Here is a 24,627-nt window from a genome sequence, read left to right on the forward strand (position 1 = left end):
TACTATGGCCTAGAGACAAATACCTGACAGAAGGAGCATCTCATATTAACAACCGAACATGGTATAGGAAACTACTAGTAGATCCAACTAAAGAAATCCAATCCAAAATAGCTGATTTGATTCAAATGGGATTTGACGGTGGATACGTGGGACAGAAGGAACGAGATTTCCTTCTTAAAAAATCTCCCCGAATCCCTCTGTTATATCTACTTCCCAAAATACATAAAAATCCGCCGAGCCCCCTGGACGCCCAATCGTCTCAGGGTGTGACTCGTGCTTGGAATCATTATCCAAGTACGTGGATCACTTCCTCAAGCCCTTCATAGGTATTGTGAAATCTTATCTCCAAGACACCACCAACTTCCTGACTAAAATAGAGGGCACAGACTTCAATCCCTCCACTGAGATCATGGTCACTATGGACGTGACTTCACTGTATACACAAATTCCCCAAAGTGAAGCACTGGAGGTAATTGAATTGTATCTGGATATGAGGGTGCGACCCCATAGGGTCCCCACGTCATTTATCCTTGAAATGGCGGAACTCACATTGAAGAGAAACTACTTCCGCTTCAATGATGAGTTCTTTGTACAAGTCAAAGGGACAGCCCGGCTGTCCTTATGCGCCGGAGATGGCCATATTGTTCATGGCGGAATATGAGAACAAGTTTGTGGAGAATAACAACCCCTACAAAAAACACATAAAGCAGTGGCTAAAATACATTGACGACGAGTGGCTCCTGTGGCAGGGGAGCCACACGCAACTAGTAGAGTTTCACCATTGGCTAAATAGCAAACATCCAGACATCAAGTTTTCAATTGAACAGAGTAACTCAAAAATGACATTCTTAGACGTTCAAATAAGCTGTGTGGATGGTAGTTTAAAATCCACTCTGTTCAAAAAGACAACAGATAGAAACACCATCCTCCACCATCGGAGTGCACACCCAAGAAATTTGCGAACTAATCTACCCTATGGACAGCTTCTCCGCATCCGTAGAAACTGCTCAGAAATAGGAGACTATGATCTACATGCACAAAGGTTTTGCGAAGAAATGATCACCAGGGCATACCCCACTAAATTGCTGAAACGTGCACGCAAAAGGGCACAATATACACCACGTGAGTGTCTTTTTGAACGCAAAGAAAAACATGACCTGGACAAATTAGTCTGTGTCACAACATTTGGCCCCCATAGTCATCAATTGCGACAGGCAATACTTAGAATTTGGCACTTACTAGAGGAGCTGGAATGCCCATTCCCACAACCAATCTTTGCTTTTAAAAAAAACAGAAGCATAGGCCAACAAATGGTGCGGGCTGATGTCATGATTGCACAACCTAAACATGACTTGCTTTCGTTATGGGGCATGCAACAAATAAAGGGTCACCACAGATGTGGAAATTGTGTATCTTGTGACACAACAATTGAGGGCAGTGAATTTATCCACAGGAACATCAGATGGAGGAATGAAGGTTTCAGTAACTGCAAAACCAAGAATGTGGTTTATGCAATCACCTGTAGCTGTGACAATTTGTACATTGGCAAAACTAACCAGAAAATCAATACTCGCATCACACAACATAAATCACGCATTAAAAATAAAGTTGTGTCTGCGCCGATGGTCCAACATTTCATTGAACAGGGTCACTCAGAGATGGACTTCAAGTGGACAGTCCTGTACACAATAGGGCACTTGAAAGGAGTCCATGATGTGGATGATGTTTTACTTAGAAAAGAAGCGTACTTGATACTACGATTCAATAGCTTACAAACTGGGTTGAACTATATGTCTGAAATCTCTAGACTATAACTGTTATTCAAACCATCAATGTATTAAGTTGAGTTCACCCGCACTAAAGCCTTGTCAAACAAATCAGGTGAACTACATATCCCAGAATCCCTAGTAAACACGTGACATATTTAAATACCCAAGCCCTCTCCCAAACATGGCGCATTGAAGGCTAACCTCCGGAGCACTGACGAGCGATTGACCAGAGGCACCGGGTAAGTCAGCATCCGGTTTTAAACCTCTAACCTAGCGGAATTTGTTGTTGCCATGTAGCGTGTAACCAAACGCGTGTTTCTTTTAGAAACGGACCGCGCTTGCAAACACCAGCCGAGTCCAGCTGCAAGCCGACAGATCTCCGGTTTATACAGCAGCCCCACGCTTTAAAATGACAAGTGACTAACCCGCCCCAGCCGAGTCTCGAAGCTGGAAGCAAAGGTACTTCTCCCAACCTCATGGGCCATATTACTAATCACAAACGTATTGAATGCGGTACAATCAACCACCTTTTTCTCTCTGGGCAGGCATCCGGGATACGTGGGATTTTCACAAACAATGGGCGAACTCTTCCACTGAATCATAAATAAAAGAGTAAGGTAGGATTTAAGAGTGTTTGCTATGTGACGTCAGGAACCTGGGTTTACATTGGAATACACATTTAAACCAAGGTCTCCTTCCCTCATAGATACTACGACGACGACCCCCGTAGATCATTTCTGAACCCCACCTTCAGGTCATGATATTTGTAAGGTAATCATCTATCATATTAATGCACACAGGAGAGCGACTCATCGAGGCTATTAATAAGTATAGAAATTGATTTTCCCTTTTATTCATATTTTGCACACCCCCCTTGCAGGATAAAGTGATAAAGCCCTGACGAGAACCCGCCAAGTAAAATAGCGAGTTCGAAACGCGTCGGCCAAAATGGAGACAAGCATCTGATGAAAACTAGCAACAAGTTTTTCTTAGTGTGACTGAGTTTGAGATTGTTTCCTCCAGTCTTTATAGAACGGTTTTGAATATTTATCACTTTCTCCATTTGATCTCTTCTCTATTAGAGTGTTAATGCACCTATTTTTCATGAAGATAGTGCGAACAATGAATATTTATGGTGATGCACAAACATTTGTGTAAATGTATATATGAAATGTTCAATTTATGTTTTGTTATAGTTAATGTTGTTTTGTATATATTTTTTGACTAACTGTATGTATATGGTATGTCCTTTTTCGGACAATTGAATCTTTGAATCCTATAAAAAACAGTAAAAGGGTATAAAATAAATAATACCAGACAAATTCTGATATCTTCTCTATTTGTCACTCCAAACAAGGAGATCAAATTCTCTGTATGGTCAGCCAACCCCCCCTTTTTTGAAAAAAAATGTTGTATAGTTTTTGACATGCAATGTTATTTATGAAACAGGATAATTTGGTGTATACAAATAGTGGTCAAATTGTATTAGATAATTAGATAATCAGATGTACGTCATTAATTGTAGAGTTTACAAATAATCTGTATAATCTCTTTTTGCATGGAAAATCGTCCTGAAGAAGGTGTCATATGGAAATAACACCGAAACGCTGCGTCGACTGTTAGGTTTTTCTGCATATGTTCTGTATCTTGTGATGTTTTTTAACAAAAAGGACGAATCCCTCTTTTTTTTATATATAATAAAAAGTGTATGAATTTTTAAGTATCTGTATTAATTTTTTTGGTTTCTTCTTGAGCTGTACTGATGTACCTATAGTAATTTTATCATAGTATTATGGTTTAGATTCATGTTAGGTTTCTCTTTGGTCTTTAACAAAATAGATGTGAATTGCGATATTTTATATTGCTAAGAGGGACTGTTTCGCATATTTTGTAACTTTTCACCCTGTCCCTATTGGATTTAAGGGAGCCTCCCTTTGGTTTTGAGTTAACTAGACAGTGACAGCAGGTGTGTACATGTGAGAGAGTTGGTAAAGAGACAGTGGCAGCCATGTGTGCGCATGTCAGAGAGTTGGTAACAAGACAGTGACAGTAGGTGTGTACGTATAAGAGAGTTGGAAACAAGTCTATGACAGCATGTGTGCATGTATGAGAGAGTTGTTAATGAGACAGTGACAGCAGTTGTGTACATGTGAGACAGTTGTTAACTAGAGAGTGACAGCAGGTTTGCGCATGTTAGAGAGTTGGTAACGAGACAATGACAGCAGATGTCCGCATCTGAGAGAAAGCGCGGAGATACCCCTTCGGGGCTGATTCACGCGCGCTACAAGACTATAAATAAATAAATGGTAGCGAGATAGTAACAGCAGGTGTGCATGTGTGAGAAAGTTGCTATTAAGACCATGACAGCAGGTGTGCGCGTGTGAGAGAGTTGGTGATGAGTTAGTGATAGCAGGTGTGCACGTGTGAGAAAGTTGTTAATGAGACAGTGACAGCACGTGTGCGCATGTGAGAGAGTTGGTGATGAGATAGTGACAGCAGGTGTGCCCGTATGAGAGATTTGGTAACGAGAACATGACAGGAGGTGTGCACGTGTGAGAGAGCTGGTGATGAGATAGTGATGGCAGGTGTGCACATGTGAGAGAGTTAGTAATGAGACAGTCGCTGCAGGTGTGTCCTGGGAGAGAATTGGCAAAGAGGCAGTGATGGAAGGGGCATAGCTTCCATTGGTGCAGTAGGTGCAGTGCCACCGGGATCCAGAGGCCTGAGTGGTCAGTTAAACCTTGATTATCGCTGTATTACACAGCTTAAACAGTGGGCAGGAGACCTATTTCCTTCCTTGCGCTAATGGCTGTGACACACTGGCTACTTTCTCACTTAGGGGCCTATTGATGAGAATGTCACATAGTGCAGTGCAGAAGGTCTTGTCCCCTGCGACTGCGCCCTTTTGGCATCTTAGCGCCAACTGAGGCACCCTTGCCCCAAAGTGCAAGGGTGCCTTTGTTACATGAAGGATTGTTTATATGCAGGAAGGGGCACCTTGCTGCACAACAACAATCCTGATAATCATGTTCCTCTTTCTATGTGTGCTGCAGGATATGGCCCACATGGAAAAAGGAACTAAAGAAGAGAAATAAATATATTTTTCATTGTCATGCGTCTCCTGGGAAGGTGGATCTTTTTGGTGCATTCCCAAGTTTGCCAGTTTTTTTTTTTTTTTGTAATTTTTAAAACCTTTATTTTAAACCAGTGCACACAGCTATTCAGCCTTACATCCCGGAGGCGAGGCAGCAGAGCGGAACACAATGAATCAAAGTGCAAGACTCAGTACATCAGTACGAATGAAGGTCAATTTTTGAAATTTTTAAACAAATGTAAGAAAGAGTAAAAGGGAGAAGAAAAAGCGCTGAAACTGGCGCAGAGAAGAAGGCAATGGAATTTGAGGTACAGTGAGGCATAGTAAAGGGGCCGGGCAATCACAGTGAACACAGTAATAACCAGTATAATAGGGATACTAGGAATACAGGGGGAGGGAAACACAGGATAGTCGAGTATGAAATCTCCAGTCGGAGTCATAGGCTATGGTGATAAGTTTTCTTCCTGTGGAGCGGATTCTGGAGGCACGCAGATGTTCCCCCTATATTCATTCCAGGCCCCCAAAATTTCTGCCACTTTTTAGGCTTACCCCTGGCAACATACACAGTCTTTTCCCGGAACATACACCAATCCATGTTGGCCTTCCACTGTACAATCTTAGGAGCCGTTGTAGCTCCCCACATCTGTGCGATGTCCCGTTTCGCAACCATATTACCCAGGGTCACCCATTGGGTCTGGGCCACGTTATGATCTGTTGGGCCCCATATGTTTAGGAGGCATCTTCTGGCTTCTGCATGTACTTCCACCCCAGTCACCTCGCTCATAATCGAGTGCACGCGTTGCCAGTAAGAAGCTATTGCTGCACATTCCCATATAATGTGCATGAATGTGGCGAGGGCACCACATCCGCGCCTACAGAGGCCATCAACAGAGTGTCCCATATGCACAAGTCTGGGGCCAGTGACGTAGACTCTGTGTAAGATTTTCAGCTGCACCAGCCGAAGACGGGAAGAGATAGCGACCTCCTTAGGGGACGATACCGCACTCTGCCAATCTTCGTCATCAATCTCTATCCCGTCCCGCACCCACTGATCCCTTACACCCAGGAGGAGGTCTGTACGGACATTGATAAGCTTCTTATATGTCAATGAAATGACACTGTCTGGCATGTGGCCATCCAGTACCCTATCCTCCAAGGGAGAACTGTCGGGAATAGCCTCACCCTCCGGTATGGCAGATCGTAGTGCATGTTTCAGCTGTGCATACCGGAAAAATTCTGTTCCACCCAGCTGAAACTCTGCCTGTAACTGGGCGAAAGACTTCACCTCGCCACGCAGTAACATGTCCTCCACCCTGGAGATGCCGATCAGGTCCCACTTATCAAAGCCTTTGGTATGCCACAAGCTACCCAGTATGTCCGAGTCATAAAGTGGGGTCATCTTTGTTAGTTTACCTTTCCATCCCTGTGCCTTTGTAATCGCCCTCCAGATATGTACAGCGGTTTTCGTTGGACCAGACATCCGCCTGTCAAGAGACCTCGTGTAGAGTGCCCTATGGTATTTTCCGCCACCCAGAAGCCACCGATCCATGGCATATCCCGGATTGTCCACTGGACCATATAGGCCATGATTAATGGCTGCTAGCTGGGAGGCCCAGTAGTACCTTCGCACATCAGGCAATGCTATCCCCCCATCGTACCACGGTAGCGTGAGCTTCGTGATAGCGATGCGAGGGCGACCATCCCAAAGCAGGGCGCGTTGTAGGCTCTCGATCTCACTGAAATATCGGGCTGGGACTGGGTCTTGAGTGTTTTGGAGGGCGTAGAGGAACCTGGGCAAGGACATCATTTTAAACAACGCCGCGCACCCAAGCAGAGAGAGCGGGAGTTTATGCCACCCCTCCACGTCTCGCCGAAGGCGGAGAAGAGGGGGAAGCAAATTATGCTCATAGCGCGCTCTGGAGTTAGTGGAGATGTAGATCCCTGAGTATTTGAAGCCTTGGCTCGCCACCTGTATACCGCAACCTCTCGGAAGGCGGGGTGTTCCCCCTTTCAGGACGTACAAATGTGACTTGAACCAGTTAATGACTAAGCCGGAGTACTGACCGAAAAGTCGCAACACGTCACAGGCCACAATGAGGGACTTGCAGGGGGAAGTGAGGTACAGAAGAATGTCATCTGCATACAGTGACACTCGGTCTTCGAAATCAGGGGATCACCGGATACCATGCAGATCGGGGTGGCTGCGTAACCAGGCCGCCAACGGTTCGAGTGCGAGTGCAAACAGGAGGGGCAACAAAGGACAGCCCTGCCTGGTGCCCCTCTGAAGAACAAAGGGTGCTGAAACTCGACCGTTGACCGTTACATTAGCTGGCGGACCAGTGTATAGGAGTTGGACCCACCCTATAAATTCCGGGCGAAAACCGAGCTTCGCCAACACTGCCCACAGGTAACTCCACTCAAGGGAGTCAAAAGCCATTGTGGCATCCAACGATGCCAGGACAGCCAGCTCCTCAAGCGTATAGGCCCTGGCCAGGGCACCGTGAAGTCTACGGAGGTTAAGAGCAGTGTTGCGGTGTGGAATAAAGCCCGACTGGTCCGGGTGCACTACGTCGCCGATGACGCCAATCAGACGATTGGCGAGCATTTTGTCTAGAATCTTAGGCTCCGCGTTTAACAGAGAAATGGGGCGATATGATCGGCACAAATCTCTTGGCTTCCCTTCCTTATGGATGACCACAATGGTGGCCAACTTCTGGTCGTGGGGAAGCATGCCAGCCTCCCGTGCCTCCAAAAACATATTCCGCAAGTGCGGGGAAACTACATCCGGTTTGATTTTATATAGCTCTACCGGAATACCGTTAGGGCCAGGCGCCTTGCCAGACCTCAGAGAGCGAATTGCGAGTGCAACCTCGTCCGCAGTTATGTCCCTGTCCAGATCGTCTCGATCTGCCTCCGACAAGCACGGGAGATCTATATCCGACAGGAGAGTACCCGAGTCGGCCTCAGACCGGTCCGAGACAGAGGAGTAAACGCCCCGAAAGTAATCCGAAAATGACTCAGCGATCGCGCTCGGGTCAGTAACCAACAAACCGTCGTCTCCCAGTATCTCCGGGACGACGCGGCTGGCCCTCTCTTTCTTATCGAGCCAAGCTAGTAGCTTGCCCGCCTTGTCACCAACGTCGTAAATCCGACCCTGCTGTTCCCTACCCATGACGAGAGCAGCGTCGGTGGCAAGGTCTCGATACTCCAATTGCTTAAGGGAGAGATTGTGTAGCAGCTCGGGCACGGGGCCGGCCTCCAATTGAGAGTCCAACTCCATAATCTCCGCCTCGATGCGTACCATATCGGCGTCTCTGTTCCTACGAGCTTCCGCTATGAGGGCAAATGCCTCACCCCGCAAGACCGTTTTAAACGCCTCCCATAAGGTGGCAGCCGATGCAACCGATCCCATATTTTCAGTAAAATAGAGCTCGATAGCCTTGGCCAAGAGACCACGCATCTTTGGGTTCCGAAAGTACCAAGGATTGACCACCACCGGTCGCTCCGTAAGAACAATATTGAAATCGAATGAGACCCACAACGGGGAGTGGTCCAAGATGCCCCTCGCCAAGAAGCGGGCCTCAGAGATCGCCGGTGCATGAGCAGCCAAGGCAAGAACATAGTCAATCCTCGAGAGGCTACCATGTGCGCCAGAATGGAAAGAGTATTGGCTTTGGGTGGGATGCAAGAGTCTCCAGCAGTCAACCAACCCCATAGTATCAAGGAAAGTGGGCAGCCACAATTGCGAGCTACGAAGGTCTCTAGGCGGATGTCTGTCCATGGACCCGGAGCAAACCGAATTAAAGTCACCCCCCACAATAAGCAACCTTGCCGGCAGATTCAAAATGGCGCTTCCAAGGTCCTGAAAAGTGTTGTTTTGCAACCCCGGGGGAACATAAACCGAAACCAGAGTCAAGACACGCCCTTCCCACCGCCCTGCGACGGCCGCATACCGCCCCCTCTCGTCCACAATAGTGGAGTCTATCTCGAAAGGGAGAGACATGCGCACCATAACACCCGCCCCCCGGGACCCCGAAGAGAACCCCGAATGAGCCACCATCTTGAAACCCTTCCTGTTGAGCGCTCGACATGTATTCCCCACCAAGTGTGTCTCCTGCAAAAGAACAACATCAGGCGTATGTCTTTTAAACAGTTGCAATACCACCCCTCTCTTAATACGATCACCCAAGCCATTGACATTCCAACTAAGAACTTTCAATTTCCTACCCTCCATCGTCGTATCCCAAGCCTTCGCCAGCCCCCAGAGGCCTCACCGATGCATGAAACAAAGCAGAGCATACGACCCATTGCCTAGGAGAAAGAAGAGAGAAACAAAGACAACACACAAAACCAACCCCCATACCGCCCCCCACCCTGCACCCCTGCAGTAGACTAAAAAGCCCCCCCAACCAGCAGTGTGCCTGTCGCCCCATAAACTAAGCTACAAAAAGACCCTAGAGGAGTAAAGAACTCCCACTGTCCCCCCCTGCCACCCTCCATGAGAGAATAGGATATACCCTGTAAAGTGCAACAGCTTGGCATTGTCGGTCATAGTCAACGGCCACACCAACCGACAATAGGTTGTGCGAGAAGTACTATTCTTGAGGATCGGGGCCACCAGAGGCACCTTCAGAATGTTCCTCCTGCTCCTCACGCCGGTGCGGCAAAGTGTCCAGCCAGTCACTCGCAGACTCAGGCATATCAAAAAACAGGGCGCGGCCATCGCGTTCAATGCGGAGTTTAGCGGGGAACAGCATAGAGTATTTCAGCCCCAAGTCCCTGAGGCGCCGCTTTACTCCCGCAAAACTTTGGCGCTGTCTCTGAACAGCCCTGGTGAAGTCCGGGTAAAAGTTCACATCTGCGTTTTGGAACTTGAGAGGCCTATGCCACCTCGAAGCCTGGAGGATCGCATCTCGATCTCTGAAGTTGAATAAACGGGCAATGATGGGTCTCGGTGCGACGCCCGTCTTCGGAGGGCCGCCCGGTATTCTGTGGGCCCGCTCAACCGAGAAGAAGTGACTGAGGCCTGCTGGAGCCAGATGAGTCTTAACCAAGTCCTCGACAAAGAGGTCAGTGGCCGCTTCCTCCGCACCCCAATAATGCGCACATTCTGCCGCCTGGCACGTCCCTCGAAATCTTCCAGCCGCCTCGAGAACAGGTCGTTGACCGACCGCAAGGTACGGACCTCCGCTTGCAGGTCCGAGACATCGGTCGTGAGGCTGGAAGTTTTGATATCGAGAGATTTCACTCGATCGTTCGTTTTGCCCAGGTCGGCTCTGATCAAATTTAGATCGATCGCCAGGGTGTCCACCTTATGTGCCAGGACCTCGTGTTGTTTGTTCATCTCAGTCCTGATGCCAGCGATAGCCCCCATGATGTCATGGAGAGTGGGCTCTCCTCTGACCCCTCGGGCGAGCCCGCCCGTAAGGAGTCCTTAGATTGAGCAACAACAGTGGGCGAGGTCCTTTGCTGGGCGTACCGGTCGATCTTGTTGGTCTGGGGCTGGACCGTCTTCCTGCTGGCCCGGTTCGCCGTCCTGTCGGGATCACCCCTGCCAGTCATGTTGGGTCTGGGCAGAACAAAGGGTAGTAGTGCGGCGTCGCTGTGAGCACTCAAACGGGCACGGAGCGTAGCCTCCCGAACTGTCAAGGCAACGGCGGCAACTCCGCGGCTACGTTCACTCCGCCAGCAGGATTAGGAGGCGTTCACTCAGCATATTGATCATGCTCTGTGTCGTTTCGATCGTCGGCCATCTCCGGGACAATGATGCATCTCTAGCACAAAGTTTAACACGACATAACTTCGCCAAGAAATGTCGGATTCGGAAACGGAAAGCGGATCCCGTGTCTATGACCACTCGCCAATTAGAATCCACCACCGTGGATCAGGATTTCGTCCAGGATATGTGCGGAGGATCGGAGGGTCTGCGGAGCTCCGAGCTTACGCAGCCATCTTGCTTGCCCGCGAAGCTCCTCCCCCAAGTTTGACAGTTTTGGAGGCAGATTTACTAAAGTGTCACTCAACGCAGTCAGCAGCCAAAAATGTTGCGCTGCCTAGAGTGACAGGAAGGGAGCAGGGGAGCGCCATATCTATGGAGATATGGCTCTACCCTCCCCTTTCCCAGCGCCAGTGCAAAATTTTGCTGCAGTGCCCCACGCACACAGTTTGCAAGGGTGTGCGTGAGAGTCTAGCATAGGTTTTATACTCAAAGGATTCCCTTCCAGTACAAAATACTATGCCTACACAACTTTTAAAACATATCCTACTTAGTATGTGTGTGGCACAGTGCAGCACCCACGTAAAGTCAGAAAAGAAAGGAGAAATGAAAACATTACTCCTTTAACGCCTGTTTTAAAAGGCATTGTTTTTTACACAAGACCATGTCTCATATTATTAGCAGAAAGGGTTTTGCATCAAAAAAGATGGATGGTTGCATCAGAACGCCCAAGTAACGCCCCCTTGACGCTATGTAACATAAAGCAGTGTTTTGTGCTACATTACGTTACTTTAAGTCAATTTCCACCGTTTTGCTCTGGAAATAAATAGTAGCAAAAACATTTTGAGCTGTTTTGAGTCTCTTTTATGAGGAAAACCCGGCGCAAAAGTTTAGTAAATCAACCCCCTGGAAAATCTGGGAATGCCTCAAAATCCATGGGAGTTGCTTGGAAACACCCGCGCAACGCCTGGAACGCATCCCTTGCGCGGAGTGAGGCAACGCAGCGATTTGAGCTGCATTGCTTTACTCCAGATTTACAGAGCCACTCAAAGCGGCGCTGCGCGGCTCCATGAACCGCATTTAAAGTTCTGTCGCACATGTACCATGTTGCGCGGTGCAAACGCGACGCAAACCGGCTCGTAAATAGGCCCAGGGGCGACGCTAGGCTCATGGCGGCCCTGGGCAGGAAGCGTAGGTAGGGGGCCCCGGAAGAGGGGGTCCGGGTGGGGCGGAGCGCGGAGGCCAGTGAAGAGGGGGGGGGTCAGGGAGTTTGGAAGTGGAACAGAGCCAGAGGCCGTCAAATCCCTGCCAGGGGCCGCCACACAAATATGTATCCATCCTCAGAGGATTATTATATTAAGGATATATATTGGCGTGGCGGCCCCTGGGGTTTGGGGGCCCTGTGCAGGTGCACAGCTTGCACATGCCTAAGGCCGCTCCTGATAGGCCCCTGAGTGACAGCCAGATAGATGCGTGCATGTGAGAGTGCTTGTAAGGAGACAGTGACAGGCAGATAGATGTGTGCCGTAAAGAGTTAGTGAAGGGTCAGTGACTCGCAGGTGTGTGATTTTGAGAGAGCTGGTAAGGAGACAGTCACAAGCAGATGGATGTGTGTGTGTTCAAGTGTTGTTAAAGAGACAGTGTAAGGATGATGTGTGCGTGTGAGAGAGTTAGTAAAGAGACAGTGACGGGCATCTGTGATTGTGAGGGAGCTTGTAAGGAGACAGTGACAGGCACATAGATGTGTGTGAGACAGTTGGTAAAGAGACAGCAGCAGGCAGAAGTGTTAGAGGGTTCCTGAAGAGACAGATGCAGGTAGGTGTGTGCCTGTGAGAGGGTTAGTAAAGACACATATATCAAGGGGGTTTATCTCCGCTTTTTTGGCTTTAAAAGCCAAGAAAGCGGAGATAAAATTATATCCCTATTACCTAGCTGTCGCTAACACCAGTTAGCAACAGCTAGTAGGAGATAGCGATCATCTTGGGCCCCGCTTTGCATGTCAGTGATATTTATCACTAATGACATGCAAAGTGGGCGTGCCAAGATGTTAGCGACTGGAAACAGTCGCTAACATCGCTATCTCCTATTACCAACTTTTGGAGATATTTGCGCTAAGCGCGAATATCTCCAAAAGCTAACACCTGCCCTGAGCAGTTCTTAGCCATGTTATCCAATGGGAGGTGGATAACATGGCTAAGAGCATTAGCTCAGTAGTGCATGAATATTGCTGACTTTTCAGCGATATTCATGCATTGCGGCCGATTTTTATCGCATTTGCGATAAACCTTGGTAATACCAAGGTTTATTTGCGGTAAAAATCGCCGCAGGTCGGCGATAAATTTTTGTCTCTAGCAATAGCGATAATTATCGCTATTGCTTGGTAATATGCCCCACAGTGATGGGCAGTTGTGAAAGAGCTGGTTAGGTGACAGGGACAGGCATAGATGTGCGGGTGTCAGAGTGTTGGTAAAGAGACAGTGGCAGGCAGATGTGTGCGTGTGAGAGAGTTCGCGAAGTCAGTGAAGGGCAGGTGTGTGATTGTGAGAGAGCCCCTCAGGAGACAGTGCCAGGCAGATGGATGAGAGAGTTTGAGCCAGGAATCCAGGGCAGAGGCCGCGCAGCCCGAGAGTGCGTGCGTGTGAGAGCGGTGGGAGACGGCTGCGAGAGGGCCCGGCCTCGCTGGAGCTCATGTCCATATTTAGTAAGTGCCGGAGAGGAGCGGCTGCGTGGACTCCCTGCGTGTGAGCGGGAAGGGGCTCCTGGCAGCCCTTCCTCACTCCAGCCGGCCGACCGGCCCCTGCTGCCTCAGTCACTCGGTCCGACGGGTCACCAGAGGAGAGGGCTGCGGCGTCTCGCTCCATCCCGTCAGCTCCGGCCTGCCCAGGCTCACACACGGAGTCAGTGGGTCACCAGAGGAGAGAGTGCTGTCTTTCACTCCATCCCTTCAGCGCCGGCCTGCCCAGGCTCACACACTGAGTCAGTGGGTCAACAGAGGAGAGGGCTGCTGCGTTTCGCACTCCATCCCGTCAGCGCCGGAGTGCCCAGGCTCACTCACTGAGTCTGAGGGGTCATCAGAGGAGAGGGCTGGACTTCATTACACCCGTCCCCTGTGAGAGTCGGGCAGCTTCACGCACTGTAACCTCACTCACTGAATCAGTGGGTCACCAGAGGAGAGGGTTGCCTCTCACTCCATCCCGTCAGCGCCGGCCTGCCCAGGCTCACACACTGAGTCAGTGGTGTCACCAGAGGCGGGGCTGGACTTCGCGGATCACGGATAATACTGACCAGCCTCACTCACTGAGTGCGGGTCACCAGAGCAGAGTGCCGTCTCTCAGTCCATCCCTGTCAGCGCCGGCCAGGCGCACCCCCTGCTGCCTCACTCACTGACTCTGAGGCTCACCAGAGAAGGGGGCTGGACTTCCTTCCTGTAGTCCCCTGTGTGCTTCACTCACTGCGGCTTCACTCACTGAGTGCCTGAAGTGACCAGAGAAGACCGCTGGCCCTCCCTGCATCTTCTGACAGCGTCGGCCACAGACACTCACTGCATCCACACTCACTCACTCACTCAGTTTGAGGGTGCGCCAGGAGAGAGTGCCGCCCTCACACTGAGCTGAGTATGAAAGACTGGAGGCGAGTGCGGGCGCCGCGGAACCGCACCTGAGGGGGAGACGATGAGCCTCGAAGGACAGCGGGGGGCCCACCATGACACCCCAGGAAGAGGCTAGCGCAGACGTGGGAGCCGACACCCGGGACGGGGGCAAGGCAAGTCTGAGGGGGGTCTGTGTGCCGCGTTCACGCTGTGCTGTTCAGTGTCTACGGAGTGAGGCATGCATTCTATGCCGTGCAGGCTGGGTGACGTCATACCCCGGCAGGTTGGCTATGCAGTGCTCCTCTGTACCGTACTGTGCTATGACATACAGTGCTGGACGGCGCTATGCAGTACTATGCTGAGTTCGGCTCTGCTATACAGCGCTGTGCTGCACTGCTGCTATGTAGTGGTATGCTGTGTTATGCTATGATATACAGTGCTGTGCTACTGCTATGACGTTTTATGCTGTATCACGCTATGCTATACAGTGCTGTGCCGTGCTACTGCTGTGTCTGGTACTATGCTGTGTTATGCTAAGATATACTGCGCTGTGCTGTGCTACTGCTATGAAGTATTCTGCTGTATTAGGCTATGCTTTACTGTGCTGTTTGTACTACTGTTATACAGTTATGTGCCGAGGCAGGCTATGGTATGCAGCGCTCTGCTGTTTTATGTTAAGGTAGGACAATCAGTGCTGGGCGGCGCTATGCAGTACTATGCTGTGTTCGGCTCTGCTATACAGTGCTGTGCTGCACTGCTGCTATGTAGTAGTATGCTGTGTTATGCTATGATATACAGTGCTGTGCTACTGCTATGACGTTTTATGCTGTATCACGCTATGCTATACAGTGCTGTGCTGCTGCAATGAAGTATTATGCTGTTTTAGGCTATGCTTTACTGTGCTGTGTGTACTACTGTTATACAGTTATGCGCCGAGGCAGGCTATGGTATGCAGCGCTCTGCTGTTTTATATTAAGGTAGGACAATCAGTGCTGGACGGTGCTATGTTGTACTATGCTGTGTTAAGCTATGCTATACAGTGCTGTGCGGTACTACTGATATGCAGTACTTTGCTGTTTTAGGCTATGATATATAGTATCGTCCTTCTGCTATGCAGTACTATGCCGTGTTATGCTATGATATACAGTGCTGTGCTGTGCTACTTCTATGGCTATGCTATCCAGTATTGTTTGTACTATGCTGTATTAGGCTATGGTATACACTGTTGTACTTCTACTATGCAGTACTATGCGGTGGTATGCTTTGATATACAGTGCTGTGCTACTGCTATGAAGTAATATGCTGTATTAGGCTGTGCTATCCAGTGTTGTTTGTACTACGCTGTATTAGGCTATGATATACATCGATGTGCTTCTGCTATGCAGTACTATGCGGTGGTATGCTTTGATATACAGTGCTGTGCAGTGCTACTGCTATGAAGTAATATGCTGTATTAGGCTATGCTATACAGTGCTGCGCGTCTGCTGTGCAGTACTATGCCAAGTTAGCCTATGGTATACGATGCTGTGCTCTGTAGGGCAGTAGGGTGTACTCATATGCTAAGATATATTATATTATGCAATGCTGTACACTGTGCTTTCCAGAAACGTGCTATGGTATGCAGAACTTTGGTATGGAATGACTTGTTGTTCAATACTCTGCTATGCAGCGCAGTCTGTCGTATTATGCTGTCTAGTACTATGCTCCTCAAGCTATATGTTATGATACATTGCGCAGCGTTGAATTCTTTAGAGTTATGCTATGTTATGCTATACAGGGCTATATGTTACTGTCTCATATACTGTGACGTACACTGTTTTGTGGTGTGTTTTGTTATGCTATGTTGTGTTATGTAGTGCTCTATCTTATGCTATAATCTGCTCTACTTTGCCATGCCTTGGTGTAAAATACTTTAGGTGTTGCTATGCTATGCAGTACAGTATATTATGATATGGCATCCTGTTATATGCAATGCAGGGCTATGCCATGTGGTGAAGTGGTGTATACTATACCGTGCTGCACTATGCATTGCCTTCATCGTCGGTGCTGTCCTCTCTACCTTCTAAAGCATGCAGTATGCAGTCGCTCCCCGGTGCTATGTTATAAGGGCTACGTATGCTATATTGTGCAGTCATGTGCTATGCTCTCCTAGTATTTGCGAGGCAGTGTCAGAGGCTGAGCAATGACACATGGGGCATTCCAGGGCTGCGTAAATCTTTCAATTGCGTTAGATGATGCTATGTTATACACAGTGCCTTATGATATGCATACTGGGCTATGTTATGGTATGATGTTATATGCATTGCAGGGATTTTTTTTAGTTTATATTTTGCCATTTATTATTATTATAAATATTAGAAGTAGTAGTAAAAGTAGTATCAGCAGTAGTGGCACTGTTATTATTATTTTAGTAGTAGCAGCAGCAGTTGTAGTAGTACTCGTAGCAGTAGTAGCAGTAGGAGCAGTGGCAGCAGTAGGAGCAGTATTAGTAGTAGTAGCAGTCACAGTAGCTGTAGTAGCAGTAGTAGTAGAAGCAGCAGTAATAGCAGTAGTAATAGTAACATTATTATTAGTAGGTATAGTAGCAACAGCTGCAGTAGTTGTGCATTATTAGTATTAGTAGTAGTAAGATGAGTAGTATAAGTAGTAATAGTACAAGTATTATTATTATTAGTAGCAATATTAGAAGTGGTAGTAGCAGCAGTAGTAGGAGGAGCAGTGGTAGCATCAGTACACGCAGCAGCAGTAGCAGTAGTAGCAGTGGCAGTAGTAGTAGTAGTAGCAGCAGTAGCAGTACTAGTAGTAGCAGCTTAAGCATTCATAGCAGTAGTAATAGTAGTAGTAGCAGCAGTAGTAGCAGTATTAGTAGCAGTAAAAGCTGTCACAGTAGTTGTAGTAGAGTAGTAGTAATCGATGCAGGAGCATTAGTAGTTTATCACTAGTTTTATTATTACTAGTATTATTACTATTACTAGTAATAGTTGCAGTGGCCACAGTACTAATAGCAGCAGCAACAGTAGCTGTAGTAGTACCAGTAGTAGTAGTAGCATATTAGTAGTAGCAGGAGTATTAGGATTAGTAGCATACGTAGTAGTAGCAGCAGCTGTAGGATTAACAGTGTTATTATTAGTAGTAGCACCATTAGCAGTAGTAGCAGCTGCAGCATCAGTAATTCAGTAATAGTAGCAACAGTAGTAGCAGTAGTGGTATTACTACGTAGTGCCACGTTCTGTGCCATGCTATGTGTACTTGCCTGGCGCTTGAATAGTCCAGTGGCCACTTGGAGGCAGTCTGGAATGAAAGGTCAGGGCGGGTTGAAAGGTCAGGCCAGGCTATGACCTGGGTGTGCCTCCTCAGCTGTAGTTTAGTTGCCTTGCCCTTTGCTGTTGGTATTTCCTTTGTGGTATTTCTCATGGTTAGCAGTGTGTGCCACTGTAGGGAGAAGGCACGTCCATTCAGAAGTCCCCACGCAGGTATGGGTGACCCCCAAACACTGCTCGTGAAGGGGGGCAGGCGGCACCAGGCTTGGCTTTTGTGGGCCTCAAAGTCAGGAGCTGTAAACAGCCTGAAACCCAATCTGAGCCAACTGCTTCTCTGGTGCCCAGTGGGGGCATTTTCATCTGGGGTATGCTAAAACCTTTGGCCCATTGGTAGCCCAGCAATCACAGACACCCAGAGGTGAGATAAACCAGGAGCGCTGGTTCCAGCTCTGCAGGGGGCTTCACCTGCCTGGCACTTGAACCCCCGGTGTCTCCCCTACACATGAGTTTGGCAGGTTCTTAAAATACTATTTGTGACATCCGAGCACAGGGGAGGTACAAGGGATCTCAGCACTGAGCCCCCCCAGCACAGCCAGGGTCTAAGAAGCATTACACTACTGCTGGTGTAAAGAGATCTATGAAATCAAAGACTCGCTTTAACCCTATCCTTGCTGATGACGGAACCGCTCCGTCATTAGCCGCAGTGGCGCTGTGCTCATGACGGAGCGGTTCCTTCATGGCCCGGGCGCCGCACCTGCGCGGCGCTGATTTCGCGCCTGCGCGGCGCGTTCTATTGAGCGGGCGGGACCATGACAGACCCGCTCCGTCATGAGCACAGCTCAACCGCGGCTGGTGACGGAGCGGTTCCGTCACCAGCATGCGCCCGCCGTGCGGCCGCCCCGCCCCCTTAGCACTGCGGCGGAATAGCCGCCGCAGTGAAGGGGTTAAACAAATACCAAGAAAAAAGACAGGCTTTAACGAAACAACTAAAAAGAACATTATGATTTACATTACATACTAAAATATAATGGGACCTATCAGAATTATACCATTCTGCGTCAGTGATGTTTTCTCATATGGTTGGCTCAAGGACATGAACCTTGATGGCTTCAAACCAGCTGGGTCTGGTAGCTCAGTGGACTAATGCATCCACTTCAGGGGCTTGTGTTTGACCTCATGGTCACAGGTTCAAATCCCGGTGGGTCCGCTCAGCCTTTCATCCACCTGAGGTTGATAAAATGAGTACCATTGAGTTGGGTAACAATAAACATCTGTTATTCAGCGCCAAGAGACCCTTCTGGGTGAACGTGTGCTTTACAAATACACATGTAATGTGATGGTATGAACCCCAACTTTCACTGAATGTCAAGTCACTTTGATTGACGCTGAACACTAACCTTGCCCTGAAGGAACACACTGCCAAAAAAACAAAGACATCCTAGTACCCGCCCTCTCGTCTGAAAAAGTAAAACTGTTTCTTCCAGAAAGCGGCTTCAGAACTGCTGTTCAAGCCATTGCACATGTGCATCTGGATGGTGGTAACAGGCTGCTCTGTGGGGACCTCGACTCCACACTGCCATCCTTTAAAAGCATCCTACATGCTGCAAAACGTCTCATCCAGGGCCTGACGAAAGTTGATCCATCACTCACATCCTGATGGTACGGGTGTATGACGTTACAACGCATACTTTTACAACGCATACCTTTACAACGCAACATCCATTACAACGCATTCCATTACAACGCATGCCATTACAACAATTTTTTTTAAACTACCTTTACAACGCATTCCATTACAACGCATACTACCTTTACAATGCATACCATTACAACGCATACCATTACATTGCATGTATGGTAAGTATTGGATAGTGTAGGGGTAAAAAATACTATTCTAACTCCAGGGGGGTGCAACAATAGGGTAAGTGTTGGATAGTGTAGGGGTAAAAATTACTATTCTAACTCCAGGGGGTGCAACAGTAGGGTAAGTGTTGGATAGCGTAGGGGTAAAAATTACTATTCTAACTCCAGGTGGTGCAACAGTAGGGTAAGTGTTGGATAGTGTAAGGGTACTATGCGTTGTGATGGTATGCGTTGTAATGGTATGCGTTGTAATGACTGTGTTGTAATGACATACGCTGTAGTGGTATGCGTTGTAGTGTCATGCGTTGTAATGGTTGCATTGTAATGGCATGCGATGTAATGGATGTTGCGTTGTAAAAGTTTCGTTGTAATGGTAGTGCGTTGTAAAAGTTGCGTTGTAAAGGCTGTTTCCCGATGGTACTCCATTGTCTCCCCTTGACGACGCCCTGCACCATCCTCAAAGCCAGCTGCATCATTTACTGTACTATCGTGCCTGCAACCCTGCTTATCTTACAGGCAAGCTCTGATGTTTCTCGGGACACCCACTGCCAGGACACCATCAGACTGCAGTCCGAGAAATGCAGGAAAGAAAAAACACGGCAGCAGGCCTTTGCCATCTATCCACCCCGGGTCTGGAACAATATCCCCTTTTCCATCAAGCCCGCTCCAACACTGCTCCAATTTAGGAAGGAGCCGAAGACACACCTCTTTAAAGAACACTACATCACAATTCATTAACAGTCTTGTAAGAAATTGGGTTGCTGGTTGGCGGGGGTAAAACACTACTCAAGCAGAAACCACAATCCTTGTCAAGGTGAAGTCACAGCCAAACCCCAAAGTAGCCTATGCTCATCCCCCTGGTAGATTGGCACAGAGCAGTCAGGCTTAACTTAGAGGCAATGTGTACAGTATTTGTGTAACACCTCAAACACTAACCCAGTGAAAACACACAACAAAAGGATCCTAGACCAGATTTAGAAGAAAAGAATATTCTTTAATAAATAAAACAAGACTGAAATGACAAAAATCCAATCATCAGAACTGCAGATATACAATTTTAAAGATTTCAGTGAAAATAGCACCAAAAAGCACAAAGCGCCAACTGTGTTTATGTGGTCATGCTGGACCAGGACAAAGTTCAATGGAGCGTGCGCCAGCTACAGGAACCCAGTTAGACCCACTGAACAAAAGTACCTTAAATCTTGATTGTGGAGTGTTGGGAGGTCTTGCGTATGATGTGTCGCTCATTTGAGGCGATGCATCAGTTCTGAAGAGTTGCGGAGCTGTGATGTGAGGTCCTGCATTATCGTCGAGGATCACGTCAACGAGGGTTTGCGATGTGAAGTCAGCGTCAGGGATGCGCCAGGCACTCGCAACGGGCCCACTTCCAAGTATCCGGGACTAGGGTGGCACTACTTGACGGGGTAGGGCTCACAGATGGTCGAGTACAGGTGCTAGGTTCAAGGTTGTTGGGGCCTTCTGTCCCTGAGGCTCCAGTTGTGAGCCCAGCCATCTAGCTCTTGGAGTCACTCAGGGGTCCTGGGTTCAAAAGATGCCGGTCCATTCTTTCTCACCCAGGCAAGAGGGAAGCAGAGCAGCGGGTCAGCACATCAGGACAGGATTCTTTCTTCCTGGTAGAGGCCACAGGTCCATAAGTGTACTGAAGAGTTTATGTGGGAGGTCACACATAAACTCCTTCCTTTGAAGTGGGAGAAGCTTCTAGAGGTTTCCCTTTGAAGTCCACAGGCTTCCTGTCTTCCCTGCCTTGGCTCCAGACTAACTAGATGGGCTATGCAACCCTTTGTGTGAAGGTAAGACACACACTATTCAACTGTAAGTAGGGGTGTGCCCAGATCCACCCTCCCATCCTGCCAGTGATGCCCCATCAAGGCACACCTAAGCTCTCTATTGTGTGTGGCTGTCTAGGAGGAATACACAAAGCGCAACTGTCAGCTACACCCAGTATCCAGGTGCTGTCTACAGGTACCTAGTACCTAAGGCAGGAAAATGCCAACTTTCTAAAAGTGGCATTTTCAAAATTGTAATGTAAAATCCTCCGACTTCGCCATAAAAGGGTATTTTTTCATTACAATTCCAAAGACACCAAACATGAAGTGGTCACCTGTTCCCATTTGGAAGTTACAGCTTAATAAAAGTATTAAGATAATTCCAATGTTTTCCTATGGAAGAGGAAGGCCTTGCAATAGTGAAACATGAATTTAAGAGTTTTCACTAGCAGGTCATTTAAAAAATAAAAGTACATGTCCAACCTTTTAAATGCACTGCACCCTGCCCTCTGGTCTGTTAAGGGCCCACCTAAGGGGTGACTATATGTATTTAAAAGGCAGGTTTGGGCCTGGCAAAAACCTTATTTTGCCAGGTCGAATGGCTGTTTAAAACTGCACAAACAGACTGCAAGGGAAGGCCTGAGGCATGTTTGAAGAGCTACTTAAGTAGTATGGCACAATCAGTGCTGCAGGCCTACTAGCAGCATTTAATTTTCAGGCCCTTGTCACTTGTGGTACAACTTTACTGGGGGCTAATAAGTAAATTAAATATGTCAGTTAGAAAGCACAAGCATTTCGGCACTAGTTGGCACTGGTAAAGTGCATTGCGGCCTAAGGCCAGAAAAAAGGAAATTAGCCAAAATAGGAGGAGTGAAGGAAAAGGGTTTAGGCGAAGACCACCCTAGAGCTGACAGGTCTAACACTCCACAAACCAGACAGTTCTCCTATTGCTCGTTGACTTTATGCTTGGCTTAGACCCTGTGCAACGTCCACTGGCTACTGGATGGGTGCATGCTACAGAAATACAATATGCATAGATAAAAGCAATAATAATAACCTAGTGTAGTTGCCAGATAATGTACCACCTGCAGCACGGTGTGAACAGATAGCAAAATAATGCTGCCTCTCAATGTGTCACTTTATGTTGCATAAGTAAATATTAGCTTTAGGGCGAGGGTTGGGAAAGTTAAGATTATAGGTTTATTTTAAGGGTTATAGTCAGGTGTGTTTTTATGGGTTTGAAAATGGAATATAGTCAGTGTTTGAGCTATGGAGAGGGTTAGGTTGATGGTTAGTTTAGGAAAGAGTGGGTGAAATGAAAATTCCTGATAACTGAATACGTGGACACTGGAATTATGCAGTAACATTTACTAAATTAGGCTGCATGAAATGCCAACTGTGACAATAATTCAAAACCCTATCCACATTTGAATCCTTAATCTAGTACCAACATTCACCATATAATTTTTTAAAACATAAACACTTCTTAAAAATGATAATAATAACGGCCATGCACCACGCATTAAACTCCTTCCTGATGCAAAAGTAACACAAGGCAGAGCTGCCTTACGTTACTTTTTGGGGGAAATCCCATGCAAATCCACACAATTTTTATATGTGTGGCTTTTTAAATCGCAAATATTGTTTGGTGTTGGGGCTGCACCAAAAAGTTGCACATCCATGACACAAAATGTTAGTAAATCTGTGCCTAAGACTGTACTGAAGCCAATGACACGCTAAACCTGGAGGACAGACCATTCTCCACTTTTTGGGTGATGTTCCGCTCTCCCAAACTCTAAATAAAGCCCTAAATTCGCACGAAAACCACAAGAGGAATTTCCTCCACCATACCATGTGCTTGGTAACATACAGGGGTGTAACACGGACCCCTGCATACCCCGCGGTGCGGGGGGCCCTCACCCTCCAGGGGGCCCCGTCAGCACCGCACTCCTGCTGGGGAGCTCTAGACTGAGTCCGGAGGGGGCCCCCTCACGTACCCTGCAGGAGGGCCCCCTCAAGGTTCGTTACGCCACTGGGAACATAGTGCCATTATTGGCATCATCCCCACCCACAGTCTGAGCATGCATGAATGAATAAATACCCAACACAACTTTTGTTATGGGAAAAGATTGCTGCAGGTTTATTCCATACAAACGTATGTAATATGGTGGGTTATCTTACGGGCGATCCAAGGGCAGGCAGTGCCCGCCTGATGAGCCAGCACTGTGAGTAACCCAATCAGTGCTACACCTTTGGGGTGATCCTCTTACCGGATCACGTGACACATTGGTCCCTTACTACTCACGTCCAATTCGGGGCGGAGCGTAGCAAGGCAAGCCCCTGGTTGGTCAGGCCCCCAACCGCCCGAAGAACTAACAAGGCACTGGCGCGGTTTTCCAGGAACCTGCCCTGAGGCTCTTGGGATTTGGCTCTTGCGTCCCTATTGTGCTCGTGCAGAGGTTCCCTTCTGTACCCATCTGCTACCAGATCGCCCTGTAACTCCGCCTGCAATAACAAAAGAAAACATTTCTATGTGCCCTGCCCGCCAGCCTGAACTTCGGGTTTTCGGTAGGGTGGGAGACGGTGTGGCTGGCGCAACAGAGGACGCCAGGAAGGCCGGGGTAGGCATAAGTACCCTCCGCTACCTCGATGCGCCGAAAGTGACGCCCTAGCGCACCAAGGCGAGAGAACTCCTTCCCTGAGTCCAACCACTAGGAGGAGTGGTGTTTGTGCCCAAATGGCACTAAAGGGCTGCAATTTTAGGGTGGCCCCCAGGGGGGCCGCGGGCAGCCGCAGATATCTGCTCAGGGTCACATACAGGGCCGGACTGAGAACAAAAACCGGCCCTGGCAAAGTGCTCGGCCGGCCCCCTGGGGGTGCGACCGAGCTCTTTGGCGGGGCAGGTTTTCGGCCGATTTTGTTACAGGGCCGATGTTGCAGCTATGCCCTGTAACAAAAACGGCACCCAGGGCCCAAAACCGTCCCACACCCTTGCGGCGCACTGGGGGATTGCCCGGTGCCCGCAACGGCCAGTCCGGGCCTGGTCACACATGATGTCAAGAGAGGGGTGACGCCTGAATTACTAGTGACTGTGTTCCCTTCTTCGCCGGAGCTAGTCTCCAAAACTTTGCATTCTTACAAGAAGCAGCTGAGGGCTGGCGCTCTCCTCTCTGTGTTTTTCCAGGAGCTTTCCTTCCCTGGAAGGCAGGGAGCCTCGATGAATAGTTCCTTGTGACACGGCGGTTGTGGCAACGAGTCGGTAATTTACACACGTCAGCAGCACACCCCGCGGCCGTTTCTAAGTACCAATTTTAGCGACCTTGTCCTGATGCAGGTTGTGTAATTTGAAGCTAATTACTGAGCCTGGAAAATGATGATCTTGGGGTCACACGCTGTGTGCAGCCCAAACACAACTGACGCTTTCCAGTCACATCTCAGCTTCGGGGAGTTCAACCAGTCTTCCGTGTTTGTTTGTTTGTGTTTTTTTCTCATTTCTGGCACTTGTAGATTTGCTTTTTCCATTACAAATGCAGACATGGAAGTGCCAGC

General features: G+C 48.3%; 1 protein-coding gene across 2 annotated transcripts in view; it reads left to right on the plus strand.

The window, feature by feature from the left end:
- Positions 1–13,292: 13,292 nt before the first annotated feature.
- Positions 13,293–24,627, plus strand: part of LOC147718446 (rho GTPase-activating protein 20-like) — a 489,762-nt gene continuing 478,427 nt past the window's right edge. Inside the window, exons 1-3 of one of the 2 annotated variants that reach the window (XM_086918366.1) lie at positions 13,384–13,500; positions 13,662–13,735; positions 13,814–14,341. In XM_086918366.1, the coding sequence (XP_086774492.1) occupies positions 14,282–14,341 (60 nt within the window). In that variant the 5' untranslated portion in view covers positions 13,384–13,500; positions 13,662–13,735; positions 13,814–14,281. Of the gene's footprint in view, positions 13,501–13,542; positions 14,342–24,627 lie in introns of both variants that reach the window. The other variant, XM_086918365.1, reaches the window with a different exon arrangement.

Source organism: Lissotriton vulgaris, chromosome 4_1 (assembly GCF_964263255.1).
Source record: "Lissotriton vulgaris chromosome 4_1, aLisVul1.2, whole genome shotgun sequence".
NCBI classification, from domain to species: Eukaryota; Metazoa; Chordata; class Amphibia; order Caudata; family Salamandridae; genus Lissotriton; species Lissotriton vulgaris.